General features: G+C 44.0%; 1 protein-coding gene across 2 annotated transcripts in view; it reads right to left on the bottom strand.

Moving 5' to 3' along the window:
* Positions 1 to 24749, bottom strand: part of MAPK8IP2 (mitogen-activated protein kinase 8 interacting protein 2) — a 77700-nt gene that overhangs the window by 38833 nt on the left and 14118 nt on the right. For both annotated transcript variants that reach the window (XM_088447096.1, XM_088447105.1), the window contains exon 2: positions 17207 to 17312. In XM_088447096.1, coding sequence (XP_088303222.1) covers positions 17207 to 17312 — 106 coding nt within the window. The remainder of the gene's footprint in view (positions 1 to 17206; positions 17313 to 24749) is intronic.

The following is a 24749-nucleotide window of genomic DNA, read 5'->3' as shown; positions in this document are numbered from 1 at the left end:
GACTATTGTTGTGTGCACTAATGGCGCAGATCAGGAATGCCCATCACTTTTCCAACACATTTCTGATACCGTCTGACCTGATTGTACCAGCGCCTTTGTGTGTACACTCTGTGTAACGCATGTGCCCTAAGGGTTATCAGACATTTTCATGCAGGCACAGTTGCTAGTAATTGCTCATCTACATAAACATCAGCAATGTCAGTGGATTGTGTGTGGCTCAGAATCAGGCCCTTTGTGTTTATATTTTCAATAGTAATTAAACGATTTTAATTTCTAGAAAGAGCTCTCAATTTGTATTACACAAGGTATCCCAGATGGCTATCTTTGAAACCATTTGCTTAGCTGTATTCCATGTAGAGAATCCTAAACATGTCTATAATGGAGTGGGGAGGTAATACTTATCCTTATAACAGAGCTGTAGTGCAAAGAAAGGCTAAGGGGTAAATTTACTTAGATGGGAGTTCTATTAAGAAGTGATGTTGCCCATAGCAACCAATCAGATTCCAGGTATTATCTTCTAGAGGGTGCTAGATAAATGAGAAGAATCTGATTGGTTGCTATGGGCAACATTACTTCTTAAATAGAACTCCCACCTTAGTAAATTTACCCCTAAGACTGTTCCATGTGTTTTACGTCCAGTTTTGGAGTTTAGCAATACATTAAATTGTTTGCATTATTTATAACTCCACGCTTTCTGTATCCTATATTCTTAAAGTGAGCAAATACCCTATACAATATATTATATATTACCTGCTATGCAAAGTGGTGCGGAGTCAAGTAAATTTAGTTAGCGCATACAAAAACATAACACCAAAATACAGGACAAATAGACTTTGCATTATATATATTTTTTTCATTCATAAATAACCCCCATGTGGATCTCTTTATACTCTCCCAGTAAATTAGTGCATGAGACAGGTATTTAAACTAAACTGGAAGTTTAAGCCATTATGAATAGGGCAAATATGGCATGACGTTCTTGGTTCAGTACAAATGATGTTATTGCTAGCAAATTAATATTTGCTGTCACGACCTGGCCCTTGAGATCTTCAGTCGGAGGACTGAGAGCCGGGGCAACCGGGTAAGGAGGGAGCAACAAACAAGGAGGATGAATGTAGGTCTTCCTCATCGGCTAATTCCAGGTGTTGGCGAGACCTGACCAGAGGCGCGGGTCTAACTCGCTGGTGGTTTTCACCAGTGACCCCTCCAATTGGGATATGGTCTTCGCAGCGACCAGCAAGCAGGTTGTGGCCCCCTGGTCAGGTACCCGGGAACTAGCAAAGCAGATGGTAACTGAGTGGCTAGAATGAAACCCAATATTGTGGTATTACATCATGAGGTAATGAATAGGAACCGATGTTGGATGTTACTGGTGAGATTGCGGTAGCAAGTGATGTAGGGTTTCACTGGAGAATAACAGTTAGGACTAAAGTGAAATATCACTGGAAAATAACAGTAGTGACTGAAGTTAAATATCACTGGAGAATATTGGTACCGACCGATGCTGAATATCACTGAAGAATATCACAGAGACTGGTGAAGTGCACTGAGGATACAACAGCGTGGAGCCTGGAACAGCGAACCGATGCTAGCTGCTACTGGAGAAGAGAAGTTGTTCAGGCAACTTCCTGCTCCTGGAGTCCTGCTTCATACCCTTAGGTAGCTGGTCATTGGACGAGAGAGTCAGCTGAGAGACCACAAGATTACTATTGGAGGAAAGTCTGGTCAGGTGAGAAAGACAACATGGCTGTGCCCATAACTGCAGCCGTGGGAACTCTGCAATGGAGAATCGCATGGAGGTCTTCACCAGGCCCTGAGGAGAATACTCAGCATGTCACCCAACACTGCACCTGGCGTCTGACCACACGGCTGATCAGGGGAAGCTGACACCATTGTGAGTAATGGCTGATCCCAGGCCAAATCCTAGCACTTGCATATTACATCTGTCGGTGGTTGGCACAAAGGCCTTACTTGGATGGAATTCCCACCGCCTTCCTCTCCCCTCAACATTTGTCTTCTGGTATGTGTTGTATGTCTGTAGTGTACCATAGGTTTTACATGCCATTGGGTGTACACATAGGAGTTTAAAACTGGCCTTATATTTTTAGACAATAATCTTTTGATTCCATAGACCATTCTAATGAACACTGCAACCAGATGTTATTTAATTTACTTTATGTGAAGTCTCAAACAAGGTATACCAACCTTGCTGATTACTTTTGCAATCAAGAATTTCAATAAAATACGTTATTTTATGTTTTCATTCTATGATCTATGATTCTATGACACACTACAACATACACATAAGGTGCAGTGCTTAGTTTCCTCCCTTCCTCCCTCTTTCTTTTCTTTCTTTCCATGGGTTTGCCAAAATATTAAAAATTTTGCCAAATCTGTACCTACCGTATTGCATTTGGCCTCTTGTCTGTGGGTTTACTGTATATTTTGAAGTCATGCTATGTACTTATGCAGTGGTTATCTGATGTGTTTTGTATTAATGATGTGTTATTTGTTTTAATGTTTTTCCCATGTGTACAATATGTGGGGCCTAATGAATAAAATAATAATAAGGGGATATACCTCTAAAAGTTCTGTTACACAGGACATAGCTGTCCATCGCCAAGATAACAGGATAGTCCTCTCAAATAATGACTGTCCTAACTAAATCAGGACCATTGGGAGGTGTGTATAACTTGTTTTCTTATCATAAAAGTAAAAGGCATACATTTTTACAGCCATTATCACATTTCACCATTACTGGTCCTGCTGACTAAGACATTTACCTCAGTCTGCCTCATATAGTGCTAGTAGTAGTCATTTGTGGCGGGACTTGATCATGGCTTTATTATGGCAATTATTAGTGGAAAAATTATGATTACACGTTTGTGGCTCGATGGCCGCACATTCATATTAAGTAAGCCGTGTCTGATCTTGGGAAAAAAGTGATCGCAATTTTAGCCTTTGTAGTGACCGGATCTTATGGGGGTCTGTGTCTGTAAACAGCCCGAAAAGGACACAATCCAAATCACCAGGCCATAGCGCATGGTGCAGCATGTTTCTGATGGGGGGCACACAAGATTAGCTTCTCAACACCCAACATGACAGGAATAGGCCTGGTTAATACTTTGTATCAGTAAGACAATGTGTATTCTTAGCTACAATAAATATACCTCTATTTAGCAATCTGCTGTAACAGAAGGAAACAATTAAAATCATTCTGTATATGAGCCATCTCCTCTTCTATATAGATTATCTACTCTGACAATGGCCTTTTTTTGCCACTCTCAGCAAGATAAATCAGTCCCTCATGGAGAAAGCCGATAATATCTATTGTTACTATTGTTACGTTCAAACAATTTTTATATATATATATATATATATATATATTATATATATGACCTATCTATGCAAACACAGATTGTACTAGTATTTTCTGTGATAGATATGTATTAAAAAATGGATTGTAGCACCATGTAATAAGCACCATATAATAAGTTTTCCCAAATGTATAAACCTCAGTATAAAATTGCACAGATATTACAGATGTATAAACAGTTATGTAATGAAAGAAAAGTATGAGACTATACTCATCTTTATACTGCCTCTCCACGGGATGTCTCCTTGAGGAGCCATCTACTAACCTAGGCACGGCTCCCCAAATTATCATAATCACAGACAGACCTATTTAACTCTGACATTATAATTAACGAAGTATGCATTTACACAAATCCCCTGGCCCCGATGGGCTTTCAGCAGAATACTACAAGGTCCTTCAACAGGACCTTGTCACCATTTTACAGGAGCTCTTTCAACATCTACATACTGTAAGAATAGACCTGTTACCCTGTTTATAACTCTGCATTTGCTACACTTCTTTTAAAACCAGGAAAGGACCCTCAGTCTGAGCCCTCCTACCGTCCAATTACACTTTTATATTTGGATTTTAAACTTTGTGCCAATATTATGGCTATTAGATTGTAATCCATTCTCCCTGCTCTTTTGACTAAACACCAACTCGGTTTTGTATTGGGAATAAAGATAGCGACTGCGGCTATAGCCTATTCTTCCCAACCATCCTCCTCCCCTAGTATATTACTTAGCTTAGATGATAATAAAGTGTTTGATACAGTCTCCTGGTCCTTTGTTTAAGGTTCTGTGATTAAGAGGCTTTGGTAGAAAATGTACAGATTTTATTTGCTTCCTTTATGCATCCTCGACTACTTCTCTTCTATTAATGGCACATTCAGTAGCCCAGTTAGTATGACTGTGGTCGTAGACTGCTTTTGGCAGTATCTGCAGCCACAAAGAAGACTACCCTTCAAATGTGAATTCAGCCAACACCATCATCCATGGCGGTTTGGGTGGAGGCTTCCTTTCAGAAGGAAAGCCGCACTAAAACATTATTTGAGAGATGAGAAAGCTACAATGTCATGCTATCTAAGCCACTCCGGCAACGCGTTAGAAACTGCTTTCACGCCACTACATGGTATGAGACTTGTCTTTGTGCGGATGACTTTCCCATCGCACAGCCATCTGAATTACTGTTGTACATGTTCCCTGCACACTATATCATTTTGTTACTAGTGTGTTTTAAGACTGATTTGATGTATGCTTGATTTATGGACAGGCTACAATAAAAAAAAAAAAGAATAGCATGGGGTTACAATCTGAGCAGTTTCTAGAGACTGTAGAGCTCCATTGTGTACGTCTCATTCATTGTTGTCTACACAAGGATATTACACATTGTTAGCTCCAATGCTGAAATCATAACATGACTGCACAATGTTTATATAGGCATAATTTACATGAATCTATAGATCTTTGAATATGTATTCATCAAATATGCATGACAACGGACAGGGGCACGTGTATTATTTGTACTATGAAGCTCAATTTCACATAGGGTTCATGTTGAAATGCTAAACTGGGACCCCATAAAGTCTACCCTTCTGTTTGCATCAGGAGCCTGAATAATGGAAAAAGGAGCATTATGAGCTAAAGATCAGTAGATTGCCCTGGGAAAACCCCAAAACATGTGAGACCAAAATTCCTGTGAATTAAAGCTTGATAGCAATAGAAATGGCATTTCATTAAACATGTATCCAATGTCAGTAGTGATTAATTGTGGAAATCAGATTAAAATTATGGCTGAGAATTTTCTATTATAATATTCCAAGTCCTTTAATCACTGCTAGTAGTAAGCTGATTATGATAATCTACTCATGCAAAAAATTGATTCTAGTTTCTTAAAGAAAGTACTTTGAAGCTAATTAATTTAAAACATACTTGCTGGGCTGGTATTAACTGTCACTACAGCAATTAATGGTGTCCTCAAAACTGTGGTATAGCTAGGTGACCTTGAGAAATTTATAGGGGAATTTACTAAGCTCGAATGACATCGAATGGGGCAAAATTGGCCGTTAAAAGCATATTCAAAATTTACTAAAGGCTAAATTCTGCCAACTTTGCTCCATTTTATGTGTAAATCTTGTCCGAGAACACCCGCAAATCGGACGATAACATGTTTTCGCACATACACCATCGGTACAACTCAGCAGCACTTTGCCATAGAAAGCAATAGGACCTTGAAATGTATTAAGGATTCATTTTGTCATCACGGCTGAAATATAGTGCAAATCGGAAGCAAAAGACGCCAATACGAGCCCCAAATAGAAATCTGAAATAGACCACCTTTTTCTATTCGAGTTTCACATCTCATCATACTTACCCATCACTGACAAAGCCATTCTGGCTGACACAGAAGATATAACCCAGGCGCTGGAGAGTTAAAAATTCCTTCCAATCTCAATATGGTCGAATGAGGACACACTCTCACAAATAACCAAGATATATATATATATATATATATATATATATATATATGACAACCATAGGGTTTGAAAGTACCAATTATCACACTCAAACCAGTTGACACAGTAAATATTTATTTATAAAACAATTAACTCTATCAGCTGGCCTCAGAATACATATAAAAAATAGTACTGCTTGCATAAAAAGTAGCTAAGATTATAGCACTCACAAAAAAGTCCCAGGATATTTTCAACGTGTAGTTTACCTGCAGGCTCTCGTCTCAAGCTGTAAAGGAGTGCAGCTGTTGGAAAGCGTAGGTGCTAACTCTGGGGGTCATTCAGACCCACTCACGAGCAGCAGTATGCTCGCAAGTGGGTCGATGGTCCCCACTGCGCATGCGCACGACGGAGGGAGCTCCGTCGTGCGCATGCGCGAGACCCGGCGAGCGAAGGACTTTCCATCGCTCCGGGTCTTGCACCAAAGGGGGCGTGCTGTCGATGTTGATTGACAGCACGCCCCCTTTGGTGGGCGTTCCGGGGGCATGCCTGCCAGACGGAGGCGTTCCTATGGGAGCGCCTACCGTCTGAAGCCGGCCCCACTGACAACACTAGTGATGTCAGTGGGAGTGATTTTGGCTCTGATAGAGCCAAAATCACTCCTGGCCTTGCGGTTGAGAAACCCGACCACAGGGTTTCACTCGCAAGTCCGATGGTCGCGATGTTCAAGACCATCGCGACCATCTTGTTGGACGCTCGTATATGCTGTGGGTGGTGACCCACAGCTATACGAGCGTCCAGGAGGACGCTCCATTTTAATGGAGGTGGGCCCTGATTCAGAGCGAGCGCTCTGGTCAGAGCGTCTGGCTCTGAATCATGGCCTCTGTCTCCATCTGATCCTGTGGAAACCACTTGCTCTTAATTTCAAACCTGCATTTGGGACTCCGTGACTCCCTTCCAGCTTATATCCAGCTACACGGACTCTAGAGCGGCGCTTCTACCTGCTCCCCGGTCACATGTAGAGCTCTTCTGCCAACCATCCGTGGATGCAGCGTTCTTCCATCACCGCAATAGCCGGTGCTGTATTAAGTTTGAGGTGGGATCATCACCGCACTGCATGCGGTCCCACGAGACATCCGAGCGGCAATTCACTGTCCTTAGTTTATCCCTGTTTGTCGGGTCGAGTATACCATCATCTGGGGACATTGAAGTAGGGGTATGGAAAATATAAGATTGTACCTATGCGCACGTCTTCGGCGTGCGGCGGGGAAAGGGAGTGGCCATTTAAAAGGGCCGTGTCCTTATGGTGTGCACCTTAATGAAGTGCACCACGCCATTGTACCCCTTATACACATTATGCCACGCAGTAGTAGTGCCCCTTAAACACTGCCCACAGTAGTAGTGACCTCTATACAGTACCTACAGTAGTAGTGCCCATATGCAATGACCACAGTAGTAGTGTCCTCTATACAATGCCCACAGCAGTAGTGCCCTCTATACATTTCCCATAGTAGTGCCCTCTATACACTGCCCACAGTAGTAGTGCCCTCTATACATTGCCCACAGTAGTACTGCCCTCTATACATTGCCCACAGTAGTAGTGCTCTCTATACATTGCCCACAGTAGTAGTGTTCTCTATACATTGCCCACAGTAGTTGTGCCCACTATAGTAGTAGTGCTCCACATGAAGAATCAAGCCACAGATTTGCCACCCTCCCACACACACCCCTTATTAAAAATAATGCAGTACACACACGTTACAAAATGACAAATAATGCCACAAATATCCCCTCAATAAAAACATCTGCCTTCCCTTTTTATTAAAATGTATGGTTCATATCTACTCTCCCACTTTCCTCCTTGCAAATAGTATAATAGACCTCAGATCTATGAGGCGACCCAACCATGGAAGCTGCTGTACTTACCCTGCCTGCAACCTCTTGGTTTCTAGTACTGAAGCCTTCTGAATTCTGATTGGTGGATAGCTCCAGACATCCACCAATCAGTGTGGGGAGACATCCCACCACTGTGTTTGGTGGATGGGACTAGAGCCATTGACCAATCAGCATTCTGCCAGACATTGTCGGACGCTGTGGCTGCAGGACAGCTATGTGGAAGGCCGCAGGGAGACAGAGAGAAGCAGCTCCACGGTCGCTCTTGCTGAACGGAACTGTAGGGGAGCGTCTTCTCTCTGTCTACGGCTGCAGCCCGCAGGGTATGTAATGCACTGCAGCGCACGGCTACAGCGGCCCCTATCTTTAAAATGGGGACGGCCAGGGGGAAGATGTCATCCTGCCGCCCAGCCCACTGCCCAGCCTAGCCCGGTCTTAGCAGAGGGGGAATCTGCTCGTGGGGGACGAGCACACTGGCGGGCGGGCGGCATCAGCGGCACTAGGGGTTTGGTTGGTCCTAGGGGCTGTCCTTCACTGACACTGAGTGGTGTCAGGCAGTGTAGCAGGTGGAGGCATGTACTGTAGCTTTCTCTCTCAGCGCTGCGGCTGTAGCCACGCCTCCGCCCTTGATCTGTTCCTTCCAAGCTAGTTAAAAAAAAAATATTGCTTGCTTGAAGCACCGGTATGCTATACCATTGCATACCGGCACACTTCGAGCACTGGGACAAGGCATATATCATCTGCCACAGACGCACTTTAGAGCTTGAGACGAGAGCCTACAGGTAAACTACACAATGAAAATACCCTGATCTCATGCAAGGGGTTCATCAGCCCTATATTTGATATAGCATATGCTTTGAATATTGACTTTAATAGAGACTTCAATCCATTTTCTCTAGAAACAATCAAAGTCATTAATCACTGCAGTTTACATCCTGGGACTTTTTTTATGAGTGCTATAATCTTAGCTACTTTTTATGCAAGCATTACTATTTTTTATATGTATTCTGACGCCAGCTGATAGCGTCAATTGTTTTATAAATAAATATTTCCTCTGTGTCAACTGATTTGAGTGTGATAATTGGTACTTCCAAATCCTATGGTTGCCTTCTTTATATATATGGCTGACACAGAAGCACAGACGGTTCAGTGAGATCTGTCTGTGCTTCTGTGTTTTAAAAAAAAATTAAATAAGTGTAAAAATTAAGAAAAAAAACAGTGTGGCGCTCCCCTCAAAAGAACAACCAGTCCCGGGCTTTGGAGACCCAGTACTGGTTGTGCTCAATACAGGCTAGCAGTCAGGGGTAATGCTTTGGCTGGGGGACCCATTGAAATGGTTCCCATGGCTCTGTCATTACCCCCCCTCCCCCCCCACGCTAGAGAAAGTTTGGTGCTGGCTCTGGAATTTATAGGGGAACCCTACACATTTTTTTCCCCTGTATTTACAGAACCGGGAAAAGATCAGAGCCCAGTGTTGGTTGCACTAAATACAGGGAACCCCTACGTCCCTGTATTTTGGCAACCAGGGCTGGTTCTGAATAGCTTGGTGCTGGTTGTGCTTAATACAGGGGACCCCTACGGCATTAGTCCCCTGTATTTACTGTAGCATAACCAGTACTGGGTCTCCAAAGCCCGGTGCTGGTTGTTCTTTGGGGGGCAGCACACTGTTTATTTTTCTATTGTTACACAGGTTTTCAGTTTTTTAAACACGGAAGCACAAACGGATCTCGCTGTTCTTTTTTTTTAATCTTTAAATTTTTATTATTTATTAAAATAATAAATCAAACAACCAAAAACAATATACAATATTGGTTATAAAGATAATAATGGAAACAACCAAAATATACATCAATAATTTGCTGCACATATAAATAATAAAAATAATAAAGAAAAAAAATAATAAAACATTTTCAAATTGCAGATCCAACATATTAATACAACATCAAATATAAAATTATAAAATAAACTAAATATCTCCAATATATTTGACTATAATTAAAATAAAAATAATAAAAACACATATATATATATATATATATATATATATATATAAGGGGGTAATAATTAACCAAAGATGGTGAAGGAAGGGGGAAGGGAATGGAGAACGTAAAACTCAATTGAGACCGGGAATAGGTAGAGACTGAGATTGGAACCATGGGGCCCAAATTGTCTGAAATTTAACAACCCCATTATTTTGCAAGCTGGTGATGTACTCCATTGAGGCTATGAAATTAATCTTTGCCACAAGAGCAGATAATGGTGGTGGATTATGGTCTTTCCAAAATTTTTCAAAGACTTGGCTGCATTGCAGATGTGTACCAGCAGTTTGTCCTGAGATTTGGAAATCCCAGGCATAGGAGGATTTAACAGGGCAACTACGGGTTCCAATGTCACTCCAAAACCAAGTACACGACATATCAAGCAACAAACCAGGTCCCAGAATGGAACTATCACAGGACAGGTCCACCATGTGTGGAAAAAAGTGCCTTCTGTCCCGCATGACCTCCAACACAAATTAGTTGTTGCTGGAAAAATGGCGTGAAGCTTAGTGGGAACTAAGTACCATCGGGAGTAAACTTTATAACATGTTTCTCTTATAGATACATTAATGGAGGGCTTGGCTGTACGCAATCTGATCTCCTCCCATTGCTCATCTTCCATGGATACAGATAGCTCAGTTTCCCAAGCTAATTCGTGGGGTTCACAAATTGGGGGGTCGGGAAATAAAACTGAATGGTATATTGTTGAAATGTTACCCTTCCTAATAGTTGAATAAAGACATAACCGTTCAAATGGGATGGGCAAACGTAGTGAGGAAGATTTGGTTTGAGAGCGGATAAAACTAAGAATCTGAAGATACTGGAATTGGCACGAGGAAGGTAGGTTATATTGAGTCTGAATATCTGTAAATGAGGAGGGGCAAATGGACCTTTAATGTGACTGAATCGATCTATACCCTTATTACGCCATCTAGTCGCAATTGTGTTGTCACATCCCGTAAAAAACAGAGGATGATTCCAAATCGGAGTCAATGGAGAAGGGTAGGAAGAAATATTACGAGTAGTGCAAAGTCTATCCCATAATCGTATAGTAAAATTGATAGTTGGAACCGAAAGAGCCGAGGCTGGTCTGCACGACTTGGGGAGCCATATAATAGAACCTAGACTCCCATCTTTGATAAAAGAGTTTTCAATATCCACCCACTTTTTAAGTCCCGGTATAGAGTGCCACGAAACAATATGATTGAGTTGGCATGCTACATAGTAGTCCTGCAATATGGGTAGATTCAAACCACCCGAGACTGTACTCTTTGGTAGAATAGATCTTCGAATGCGGGGTTTATGTCCAGTCCATATAAACCTATTGCAAAGTTTCTGCAGAAGGACAAAGGTTGAATTGGGAACTGTAACCGGAAGAGTCTGAAATAAGTATAATAAACGAGGGAGTAGATTCACTTTTATCGCATTTATCCTACCTATCCATGAAATAAACAATCGGTTCCATCTATCCAGATCTTATGTAAATGTCTTAATCATCAGGATATAATTAGCTTTGAATAGGGAGGAGTATGTTTTAGTGATGGATTTTCCTAAGTATTTAATAGCCAAAGGTCTCCAAATAAATTGAAACTTAGAGGCCAGGCATGCCCGAGTTTGGGAAGACGTATTTAAAGCTAGAGCTTCTGATTTGGATTTGTTTATTTTATAACCCGAGAGAGAACCGTATGTTGACAATTCAGATTGTAGGTTGGGAAGAGACACCAATAGATTGGATAATGTCAATAGAATATCATCTGCGAATAGGGATATTTTGTACTGGTTTTGCCCCATAGTGATCCCCCCAATATTCACATTAGCCCTGATACGTGCCCCGCCAGTGGTTCGATGCAAAGAGTAACAGTGAAAGTGGACAACCCTGGAGTGTGCCATTGGACAAAGTAAATCGAGGGGAGTATAGGCCGTTGGTTGTAACCGATGAAGAGGGATGGGAATATAAAGCTTTAACTGCTGACATAAAGTGACCCTGAAAACCAAAAGTAGACATTGTTGAGAACAAAAAAGGCCAAGAAATGCGATCAAACGCTTTTTCCGCGTCAAGGGCCAATATAACCGAGCAAAGTTTGGTGGAATTAATGTGGTGAATTATGTTAATAGTTCGTCTCGTGTTGTCCAAGGCCTGTCTACCCGGGATAAAACCCACTTGATCAGGGTCAATTAAAGAAGTAAAAATTTTGTTTAATCTGTTTGCCAAAATTTTGGCAAACAACTTAAGATCGGTATTCAATAAAGATATGGGCCTATAGTTAGTGCATAGGGAAGGATTCTTACCCGGTTTCGGGATGACTATTATCCGAGAAATAGTCGAGCCAATATGAAATGGTGCTCCGTGCATAATCTTATTAAACAGATGAATCATATGGTGCATGAGTTGGGCGGCGAATGTTTTATAGTATGCCATCGGAAATCCATCTGGACCTGGTGCCTTAGATGGTTTTTGGGATTTGATAGCATCTTCCAATTCCTTAAGAGAAATGTCATTATTCAATAATTCGCGAGAGGCTATATCAATTTTTGGGAGGTTACAAGAATCTAGATATTCCTGACACTTCTCAGCATGACCTAGAGGGTCGGAGGGAGGAGGCAGATTATACAACGCTTCATAATATTTAAAAAAAATATTGTTGATATGTTTGGGGTCGTACATTGGTTTATCTGAAGCATCTTTAATAAAAGTAACAGCCTGGGAAGCTCGTTTAGCACGGAGTTTATTTGCAAGTAAAGTGTGGGCCTTATTACCTTTATCAAAAAACTTCTGGTTAGCCCAGCGTAGGGAACGTTCAACTTTCTCGGCTTGAAGGGATTGCAGTTCAGCACGGGCGTGAGAAAGTTGAGACAGAACTTTTCTAGAGAAGGTGCGTTTATGTTCCCTATCCAAATTTGCAATAGAAGTGGTTAGAGAGTTAATAAGTTTTTTTCCTGTTCTTTTTTTCTACGTGAGGCGTACTGAATCATGTCTCCCCTTATAACTGACTTATGGGCTTCCCAAATTGTAGACAGGTTACATTCGCTGGAGAGGTTTAAGGCGAAATAATCCTGAAGTTTGGTTTTCATAGTTTCCTGAAACTGCGGAATTTTCAATAGGGTTTCGTTCAATCTCCAGGAAGGTCTACCTCCTGTCGACTCCAGAAGGTCAAAAACTGCCACTAAAATAGAGTGATCAGACCATGTGTTTGGGATTATAGAGGAACGATGAGCTGTTTGTGATAGAGACACACAACATAAAAACAAATCTATACGCGAGTAAACATCATGAGGGTTAGAATAAAAAGTATAGTCTCGAGTAGTGGGATTGAGGGAGCGCCAAACATCAAACAGACCAGCCTCGGCTATACACTTCAAAAGAACAGAAGAATTGAGAGCTGAATTACCCCCTGTGGGGAGACCTGATTTATCTAAATGTGGGTATAGAACGGAATTAAAATCTCCACCTATTAAAGTCTTACCCCGTCTATATAAAAAAAGTTATTGGAAAAAATTACGAAAAAATCTGGCCTGGCCAGTATTGGGGGCATATAGGTTAGCCAGCGTAACCTCCTCATGTCCGATCTTACCACGAATCATAATGTATCTACCTTCAGTATCCCTTTTCGTGTCCAATAATTTGAATGGAAGAGATCCGCGAATAAGTATTGCCACCCATTACGTTTAGATACATGATTGGAGTAATAAACAGTGGGAAAAACTCTAGATGATAATGTGGGATGGGTATCTCTTTTTAGGTGAGTTTCTTGTAGGAAAATAACGTCCCCCTGTAGTTTCTTAAGTGTCATATAAAGGTGGGAATGTTTTTGTGGAGTGTTTAAACCTTTAACATTGATAGAAAGACATGTGAGTGGCATTATAATGGTTAACACAAAAAGACTATCTATAAAATAAAATAAATACAGAACCCAATTCACAATCTCTACACCTTAAAATACAAAAAATAAAACTAAGAAGGGAAAAAAAAAGGGGGAGGGAAAACAATTTAAATCAAAATAATAAGTGACAAAATACACCAGATATATCTGATGAACTGCCACTAAAATTGAACTCTACAATAAAAAAAAAAAAGAGCTCACTTGCGGGATACAAAGAAAAATGAATAAATATTTAATTATGGACTCAACGTGGAATCCTTTTGAAATCAAATGCTATAATCCCTAGTAGTGGGGGGTGGAGTGGTCGATGGAGAGCCCACCACGTCCCACCCAGAGCTAAAACCATAATATCGGAAAATACTACCTAATGGCATATAACTTTAAGACCAAATAGAAAAAGAACAATAAAACTTTAGCAGAGAATATATGTAAACTCTAAGGCATAAAAAACCCCTTATCTATAGTAATATTATAATGAATAATATTAAGACATAAAGATATATAGAACATGAGAAAAGAATCAAACCAGAATGCAGGATGGATCATGTGGGAGGAGAAGCAATAGGTCTGTCATTAGAAGAACCCGACGGTGAGGTAAGACGAAGCTTGCGAAGCAGTTGCATCCCGTCTTCTGCTGATCGTATGGTGTGGAAACGACCTTCAATGTCCACTGAGAGTCGGAAGGGGAAGCCCCAACGGTATTTATATCCATTGTCTCGGAGGACAGTAGTAACCTTGCGAAAATCCCTTTGTTTTGCAATGGTAGAAGGTGCCAGATCTTGAAATATCTGTATCTGGGAGCCCTCATAGAAAGTTGAAGGAGTCATTCTGGTAGCCATTGTAATTTGATTTTTAATCTTGAAAGATAGAAATTTGAGAATCACGTCTCGTGGAGGGTCGGAATCTTTGGGTTTGGGTCGTAAAGCACGATGAACTCGTTCTATTTGGATGGAGTCCAATGTTAGTGATGGGACCAGCAAAATGAACATTTTCTTGAGATACAAGTCCAAATCACGTGCATTTATAGATTCGGGGACATTGTGAATGCGCAGATTATTCCTCCTCTCACGGTTCTCAAGGTCTTCTGTTTTATCTCTGAGAAAATTAAATTCCCCATGTAGATAGTCCATATCTCGACCAACCATCTCCTGAAATTCCTGGAATTTATCCACACGAGTTTCCAGTGATGAAGTGCGTGTATCCAGGGCCGCTATATCAGATTTAAGTTCTCCAATAGCCGATTGGAGGGCCGTAGTGAAGGATGATTTTAAATCTAAGATCATGGCCTATAGAGAATGGATATCGTCCTTGGTGGACGGAGCTGATCCAGGGTCCGTCATATTAGGTGGGGTGAGCAAATTAGGTGGGGAAGCAGAAGATTGCTTATCGCGTCGAGAGAAATGGTGAGTAATATCTTGTGATCCCCCTATGTTAGCTCTGGTACCTGCTCTGCTCATAATATCTTGATAAAAATAAAATGCCAGGTTAGGATAAGTAAATAGATAGTATCCAAGTGGTCATGCCATCAGCTCTAGGTGAGGAGGCAGATAGTGAGTCACATCACATCACATAAAAAGAACCGCAGTAAGGTGAATCCACTCTGTAAAGGGCTTGTCACACTGCTCAAGTCACAGTCACGAACTTATGCCACCTTATTCCACAGCAAGGTGGATTCCTGGAGGGATCCTGTTGTTGTATATTAATAGCTTGAAGTGCCTGTTATGTCTGGTGGTCAGACCTCAGGGGTCAGAAATTGAGAGGGGGCCCAGACACTGACACTGAATGGGCTGTTGGTGAAGAGACCCGGACTGCCCCAAGAGGCAACCCGTACAACACGGTCTATGGTGTAGCGCGGCACCCGCGGGAACCAGGATGTGCAGGCAGGAGGGCCAGGCACCCACTTGAGATCTGCAATCGGGAGGCAGCTGCACACCTGCGATCCACAGAGAAAGGGTGACAGAAGGGAGCTGGGTTCAGCGCTAGGTGTGATGCAGCGTGACACCCGCGTGAGTCAGGACAAGCGGGAAACAGACCAGGGAGCTAGGGGTCCACTCAGGCCCAGGGATCAGGAGTCCAGACTGCAGCCCCAGGTACCCGCAGGTAAAATTCTGACCTGGGGAGTTCCCTCTGATGCTCCAACAATGGCACGGTGGGCACAATTGGAAAGGGAACCCACACCTTCCAGGGCAGGACAGGTCAGAGGAGCAGGTCCAGTAATGGGGAGGCTGCGCAGCTGGGAGGGGATGGCCAGACCACAGTTGTGCAGCAGAAAGCCCAGCTTGATCCGGCCTCTTTCAAAGATGACCCGCGGCTCCGGCCGCGACTACTAATACAGGCACTCGGGGGTATGGAGCACCCCTCCTCAGATCCCCACTCCAACAGCAGGATCCAACAGGAGGACAGGGAGGCCGCGATGACGTGCGGCAGGATCGCGATGCCGCCGATCCGCGGGTCCCCGAAAATTTAGTCCCAGTGGTGTAGGCCGCGGAGCCCTTGGAGCCAGAGATCACCCCCGGGTCCCGGCAGGACACTCAGCAAGGCAGCAGGAGGTGAGAAAGGGACAGTGGGGCCACCTCAACAGCTGGAGCAGCACTTTTGGGGTGTATTATGGAGTGATCCTGAGGAGCTGCAGGGAAACTCGACCACTCCACTTGGCAACCAGGCCTTGCCCCCCGGATCTCGCTGTTCTGTCCGTGCATCTATGTTTATTTTTTTACACACAGATGCATGTATCACGGATCTCCCTGATCCATCCGTGCATCTGTTCATTCAAGTTAGCCAAAACCGAACACTAAATACGAATGAAAAATACAATTGGTATTGAATGATTACACCATCAAACAACACGAATGACAGCAACTCAGCAGCTTAGTAAATTCAGTGACCTGTTTGAAAAATTAAACACATGAATACGGACAATGACATCCGAGACTGATCTCACATGACATTGAATAGAAATCGTCAGCTTAGTAAATTTATCCATTCAATTTTATATACCCAACAATCACAATGATATGTAGGCGAAATCCACAGAACAAGTAGGAGCATTCTGTTAGAAGGCCATGGGCACTATCTTTTCGTCTCTTTGTTACCTGGTTACACATCTATAATCCCTAACAGCCTTCTAAACACCTTGGGCCTTATTGTTAGTCACACATAAAGCTGTCGCAATTCCGACCACCTCTGAGTTGGATGCATTTATGCAACCACACTACCCCCTGTTCTCCAAGAGAGAAGCTGTCACTATCATCAGCATCTGCACCAGCCCATTGGAATATTTATGGGTGCAGGGGGCCCGCACCTTGCACCAATAGATGATCTTCAGAGCCATAACAGCACAATTGCGCGATGCCGGCCTCGCCCCATGAGGAAAATGGTGTGGGTGCCATTTTGCCGGAGATCTCCAAATGTGTAGTAGAGTGATCACCAGGAAAATGGACCTGACCTGAGGTAACTGTGGGTTTATATGGCTATAAACATTGTTCGAGATTTATACATTAGAACACATTGTTTTTAGCAATTCAGTTGATGTGTGCTTGAGACTGTATAATACTGTGTGTCGAATGTTAGCTTGTTACATTGTTACCTTATCACAGTGGTCTGAGTCATAGTTCAGTCCAATTCCACAGTCATCTGTAATTTCTGATAAATCTTCATCATCGAATTCCTCCAAACTGATGTCTTGCGACGGCCTAATGTACAAGAAGAGCGGTGACAGCATGAGAGGTCATAACAGCCAGAATTCTGTATAGTGACTGAGAGTGAGAATGTGACAGAGCCAGAATGCTGTATAGTGACTGAGAGTGAGCAGGAGAAAGCCAGCAAGGTGGTCAGATGGGCAAGTGCAATTTGTAGAGGTAAAATTGAGGACTTGTTTAAGAAAGAGGTATCTCTCAGTGCTACATTCACTGCACATATATTATTTCTACAGGGTTTCTTTGACCCAAGGCACAGTCCCCACAAGACTCTAGAAGAGGAAATAGGTACCACCAGTGATGGCTCCAGAGGTGGGGCTGCAGCGCAGTTCAAACCTGAAATTGGGGAGTCACACCAACTGCCAGTTAGTTCCAGCCAGAGATGTTTGGCAGCTTTTGAAATGGCAGTTTGTGTAACTCCCCTATTTGAATTTTGGACTGCGCTGCAGCCCCACCTCAGGAGCCGCCATTGGGTACCACTACGATTTCCGTTTGAACCCAGCTTCCAGGTCATTATGAACTGCTATATCTGGCATCTGCACAGCTTCCCACTTACTTGTGCTAGCTCCCAGGCCAACCATTGCCAGCTTTCTAATGGTGTGTGAAGAGCATAGAATAAATTAGGTGATTTAAAATAGAGAAAATAAATATTGCTGAATGCATTGAATATACCAAAGTCCAAGTAATGGAAAAGAGGAACAGATAGGCCCTTATATTTGTGTGATCATGATTTCCATTTATGTGACTCAATAATGTACATATTGCAGCAATACACATAAGGTTTACATAAACTGATAACTTGTTCATAAGACTTTACTTAGCTTGAAATGATCATTCTTCTTCACTATCTAAGGCAGCGTTTTTCAACCACTGTGCCATGGCACACTAGTGTGCAGCGAGCAATTGTCAAGTGTGCTGCAGCGGTCAGCTCAGCGCACTTGTACTCAGAGCCGTAACTAGACTTTTTGGTGCCCTGTGCCAGAAAGAGCATTGGCGCCCCCCTCATTTTTCAAAGGGACATAATGCACCCCAAAAAGGGCCATGGCCTCATGGGGAAGGGCCAGGGAAGAGATAGGAGAGGCCAGGAGATGCTGGGGATGAAATAAGAGGCAGCTACAAGCAAGAATGATAATAAACAGAAATTTGACAGGCCCAAACAGCGCCCCCTGCCCTGTGGTGCCCTTGTGTGATGGCACCGGCCGCACTACCCTAGCTACGGCCCTGCTTGTACTGTAGTGTGTTTTATTCCTGAGGCCAATGTAGTGTGTTTTATTCCTGTGGAGGCCAATATGTGTGTATATTTTTATGTGGGAGCCAATGTTTTGTGTTTTTTCATTGGTCATGCACACTGCATAGTGGGATGGTGTGCCTTGGCAATTTTAAAATCTTGCGCAGTGTGCATCGAGTTGAAAAGGTTGAAAATCAATATCTAAGGAATCTATTTATTTAGGGTAAAACCATGTGGAGATGGCAGTATCCTTATAATGAAAGTACCACTGCAGTTTAAAAAAGGCCTGACCGTAGTCCCCGTTATTCTAATTAGGGACTGCGGTCTGTCCCAATTTACCAAGCACATCTAGCTAATACAATCTAAATATCAGGTTCTAATGCAATTAGCCCCGAGTTGGCTGAAAATGATAAAATACGGCTAAAAAATACCGTCCGTGACTTTTTGCTATTCAGTTAGAGAGTTAACACAGGTCTCAATGGAAGCTTATGTGGATTTTAGTTTATAGCCTTTGGGTAGGTGAAAATAATTTATTTTAAGGCACAAATGTCAGAGCACTCTGGTACACCTCTCCCAATGAATAATCATGCACTTGGAGGCATTTCTTTACCATAATTTGGCCAATAGTGACAAGTGATATTCTGTAAAATGGATTGGAATTTAACATATAAAAATGAAACTGATTAACACAAAACTAGGTGCTGTAAATAAAAAAGGGATACAAGAAAATGTATACAATACGTTCCTTTTCATAAAGGTATGGGTAATAGATGTTTGTAGTCTTATTCTTGTGCTTCTTGGTTTGGGTTGAAACAGGCAAGGGAGGCTGAAGAGAACATTTGAGAGGTGGCTTGAGCCAGGACCTCCTCATGTATAGATGTGAGAAGGTAGAGATACGGCAGTGAATGATGGGCCTGAAGGTGAGGACAGGAATAGAATGTCATTGGAATGGGACTGGATATATAGGGCCTGATTCAGAGCCGAACGCTCTGACCAGAGCGCTCGCTCTGAATCAGTGCGCTCCTCCATGAAAATGAAGCGGCCTCCTGGCCGCTCGCATAGCTGTGGGTGACCACCCACAGCATATGCGAGCGTCCATGATGATGGTCGCGATGGTCTTGACCATCGCAACCATCGGGCTTGCGACGGAGACCCTGCGGTAGGGTCTCACTCCCGCAAGCCCTGGAGTGATTTTGGCTCTATCAGAGCCAAAATCACTCCCACTGACATCACTAGTGATGTCAGTGGGGCCGGCTTCAGACGGTAGGCGTTCCCATGGGAACGCCTCCGTCTGGCAGTCACGCCCCCGGCACGCCCACCAAAGGGGGCGTGCTGTCAATCAACATCGACAGCACGCCCCCTTTGGTGCGAGACCCGGAGCGATGGAGAGCCCGTCGCTCGCCGGGTCTCGCGCATGCGCACGACGGAGCTCCCTCCGTCGTGCGCATGCGCAGTGGGGGAACATCGACCCGCTTGCGAGCGTCCTGCGCTCGCGACCGGGTCTGAATAACCCCCATAATTCTGAAGGAATTGGCAGAAACATATTGGGACCGATGATGTGGGATTGAGAGCTGGATCGTTTTGAGACCGATGTTAATTAATTTAAGAGACTTGATGGATTTGAATCCGATGTTGATGAATTGATGAACTTGATCAGTTGGGACTGATGTTCATGAATTGAAGAGCTTAATGATATGAGTCCAATGTTGATGAATTGATGAACTTGATCGGTTGGGACCGATGTAGATGAATTTAAGAATTTAATTGTCCGATGATTGGAGGCCTCGGATGGGACTGATGGTTGAAAGTATTGGCTGGAACCGATGGAGGCTATGGTAAAACCAGACTAGGGTGCAAGATGGTATAGGAGACTTGTTTACCGGATCTAGGAACTGGATATAACGGACTGTGGGCCTGATTCAGCAAGGAACACACAGGAGAGAACGCACGCACTAGGCCGATGTTGGCGAACTGCGCATGCGTATGCATCGCACTGCGCATGTACGAACTAGCCAGTGCGATCAGGTTAGGATACGCAGACTACACGCAGTGTGTACGCAGGGGAGGCAATCGGGAAGCCGACTGCCTATATACCGGCAGCCGGCGTCCCGACTGTCTTATCCCGGCAAGGGTGAAATGCCGGGCGTCTAGATGTAGACGCCCGCATTTCCCCGACGCCGGGAGACCGGCGCCCGGCATCACGATCGTAGTGATGCCGGGTGCCGCGAGCGGACAGCCGCGGGGGGGGAGGGTTAGGTTTAGGGCTCCCGGGGGGGACTTAGGGTTAGGCACCCCCTCGGGAGGGTTAGGCTAGGGGGAGGGAGGGTTAGGCACCCCCGGGGGGGACTTAGGGTTAGGCACCCCCCGGGGGACTTAGGTTTAGGCAGCGGGGAAGGGGGTGGTTAGGGTTAGGCACTTAGAGGGGGGATTAGGGTTAGGCACTTGGGGGGGAATTTAGGGTTAGGCACCCCTAAGGAGGGTTAGGGTTAGGGGGGTTAGGTTAGTAAATACTCACCTCTCCACGATCGGGATTTCCAGCGCTGTCGGGCTTCCGCTGCGTCGCACTCTGCTCCTGTCGGGCTGCCGCTGATGGGAATCGAACCGCCGGCCAGGCGGCCGGCGGTATTTCATACCAATCCTGTACGCAGACCCCTCCGATATTGATTGACAGGTAGTGCCGTTTGTGAGTGGTGACGGGGGGTGGTCAGGTGAACGCAGGCGTTATAACGCCGTTATAGGGGCGTGCATAATTAAGGCAGTGCAGCAGCATGCGCAGCCATACCGTAAGCTGTACACAGGAAGCGGACAAAATCCTGTGGCAGGTCAGGTCAACCACTATTATGCTAATGGATCCGATGGTTCTCGATGTTATCAATGTTTACATTATCTTGCGTGCTGATCAGGCTGTGAGTAAAGGGAGATGGGTGGCATAGTATGGGGCTGGGCGTCTGCATCTTGTGCTGCGGTCTCTGTATGTATGCATTGATTAGCATATTCTCGCAGCGGACTGGTGCATGCGTCTGCATCCGTGCGTTCCTTGCTGAATCAGGCCCTGGGACCATTCAGATACAGAGTGCTTGACAACTCAGCACAGAGCTGTAACTTCAGCAAGAAGCAACGTTGTACTGGGAACAGAGGCCAGTCAGGAAATGGAATTTTTAGGGCAGGATTCCCAGGGATTGGATGCTGCGATCAGCTGGTCTGGGAGCAGTGCTCTGAGTGCAGGAAGACTGTCAGGTGACAGAGTCTAACGTGGCTGCGCCCATAATGTAGTTTTGGAGGGAACTCTGGCGTGCAGCTTGTGTGCCATCATGCTGGGAAGACAAGCTGTGGGCAAGGGGCTGTGAAGAGCCATCTCCATACACAGAGACAGGACACTGATTGGACTGGGCAGGAGCAGAACAGACAGACCTCAGCACCAGCCAGGAGCGATGTGGAGCTAGAGTGAGACCCTACCCTAGGGTCTCGTCGTAAGCCCCGATGGTCGCGATGGTCTATGACCATCGCGACCATCACCCGAGCGGTCGTTAGAGCTGTGGATGTAAACCCACAGCCTAACGACCGCAACAGAGGCGGGCGGTCAAGATGCAAGTGGCCGCCCAGTTTCTGAGCGACCGCTTGCATCCTCCGACCGCCTCTGAATGAGGTCCACAATGTGTACGGTGTTTCCCCAATAATAAGACCTACCCCGAATATAAGCCCTACCCTTACTTTTGAAAAACAGTCCAAAATAAGCCCTACCGCAAAAATAAGCCCTAACAAAATCCCCATTTTGTCCGGTTCCTGCGCTACACTAAAATGCCCCCAGCTCCGCCCCCCCGCATGAAATGGATGCCGCTGTTAGAGATTTAACAGTGGCATCAAATCACAGCTACAGCGTCTCACTCTCTCACAGTGAGCGCACGGCAGCTGGCGTGCGTGGCAGCGACATTTACAGCAGCGCCGCTGAGGAGAGTAGAGAAAAAGAGGAAAAAAAATAAAGGTAAGCAAAGAATTGTAAAGCAGGACTGAGGGCATAATGGGGTCAAAAACAGGACTGAGGGCATGATGGGGATAAAAGCAGGACTGGGATATGGACACTTATGATGATGTTGAAGCAGATGACATGACCACTTTTGAATTAAGGTAGATTGTTTTGTTCACACTTACCTGTTTATTGAAATTGCTGTCAATGTTAATTAAGGTAAGCCCTACCCGAAAATAAGCCCTATGGAGTATTTTTGACCAAAAAAAAATAAAATAAGACAGTGTCTTATTTTCGGGGAAACACGGTATGTATTGTCACTCAAATGCCCATTAATATAAAGGAGAAGTATAGGTATAGGAATTCAATGTAGTTATTGAGTTATCACACAGATGATGGGGATAGCGTACCCAAACTCACACTTAGACACCTGATGTGAAGTTCATAAAGGTTTCTTTCTTGTTTTAACATCATGAGCAGCCTCCACCCAGAAGAAATAATTAAAAGGGTAGAATACCCTGACTCACACATCAACAGACAGAAACAGGTATATAGGTATAGAAAAGGATGCAATGATGGTGTACCACGCTCACAGTTAAAAATGTACAACAGTGGGCAGCTTCCTACCTGTGGCACTGTCAGGTGCTACCCCTCCACATTAGTAATAGGACTGTGGCTATGATGTCACAGTACACTGCCAAGAACAGAAGAGTCTGCCATGCTCCCACTCTGCACTAGATAAGTGTTAGGAGGGATGCTCAATTATGGGGCAGTGCCTGAGGTTACTGAGGTGACCCATACACCAGCCCTGGTATCCAGAAATGTGCATCTCCATTGAGGTGGAATTTTTTTTTTCCAATCTATGTGATTGGATTGAAACAAGACTTACAGCACCAACAAAGAGAACTTTGCATTACACAATGACAGAGCAGGCACCTCCATGTCTACAAGTTCTAATAAACTTAGATTACACAGTGCAGACATAACACTTAAATCACAGAATGTCAGACACAGAACATTTTGTGAGAGTACAAGAATACAGTGTTTGTTAGCAGACACAGGTAGAAAATATAATATTGTAATATTAAGCTCAATGTTGTCTGTTGTGGATATAGGAGTATAAATGTCTTTCGCAATCAGCATTAAGCTTCTAACAAGCTGGGTTTATTATTAATGAACTCCAAGAGATGAAGCATTTCAATATCAGCACAAAGTATCATACAGAAGTATCTGAGAGCTTTGAGACATGCAGAGAGTGACAATATACTCTAAAGCACTCTCACACACCTGGTGAAGAACTGACCTGGTTATTACATTTTACAGGTAATTTACTTTAAGACAAAGAAAAATAAGGAACAGATATATAATGTCATTTTACACAGATAATAATGCAGCATAGTAAGGTCCCATTGAGACATGGTTTCCCTAGTTGCATTCTAAATGAAGGGCTGGTGAAGTAGGACAGGAGAGATAATTGATCCTATATCTATATATAATGCTGCATGAAATACGCTGCTGAAGGAAAGAAATCAATAACTTTATCATATTTTTGTATTTACTTCTGTGTTGTTATTTACAGAATTTGCTGTTTTTGTGCTGAATAATTTGCTGTCTCTGTGTAAGGATAAAGATTGCATGTTACCAATGGTTTCTGCATTGTGTGCCATTTGTAGCATACTTACCTACCCTCTCGATTTGGTCGGTAGCCTCCCGAAAATCGGGTGCCGCTCCCGACCTCCCGGGAAGGCAGGCAAGTCTCCCAGCTGCAGCAGACCCCTCCTGGCCCACTCCGATTGTTTGTAAAACCCCCGGCATCGAAGGGGGGCGGTGACGCGATTAGCGTCATTTTGGCACTGCCCCCTGCATCACACTGCCTGTAATATCGGCAGTGTGAAGCGGGGGCGGGGCCAAAATGACGCACTCGCATGGCTTCGCCCCCTGCTTCTTCCGCCCACAAAATGTGTCATATGGCCGCCCCCGCCCCCGTTTGCTGGCCACGCCCCCCCAGTAATGCCGATCTGGCTGCTCCCTCCCGGAAGGGGCAGCCAGATAGTCGGCAAGTATGATTTGTAGTAGAGCCACTTGTGGTATGTTGCTCTTCACCATGTAAATCCGATTGGTATCAAATCTCCCTGCTGTTATTTGACTCATTGGCACATGTACAGTACAAGTACTAGAACAGCCACTGGAGGATATGGTGCCAAATTACAGTAAGCCCATTTCTGAAGAAACTATACAATAA

This window comes from Taudactylus pleione, unplaced genomic scaffold (assembly GCF_031769625.1).
Source record: "Taudactylus pleione unplaced genomic scaffold, aTauple2 ptg000019l, whole genome shotgun sequence".
Classification (NCBI taxonomy): Eukaryota; Metazoa; Chordata; class Amphibia; order Anura; family Myobatrachidae; genus Taudactylus; species Taudactylus pleione.
The sequence above is the reverse complement of the archived record's forward strand: the minus strand, read 5'-3'. Positions and strand labels throughout refer to the sequence as shown.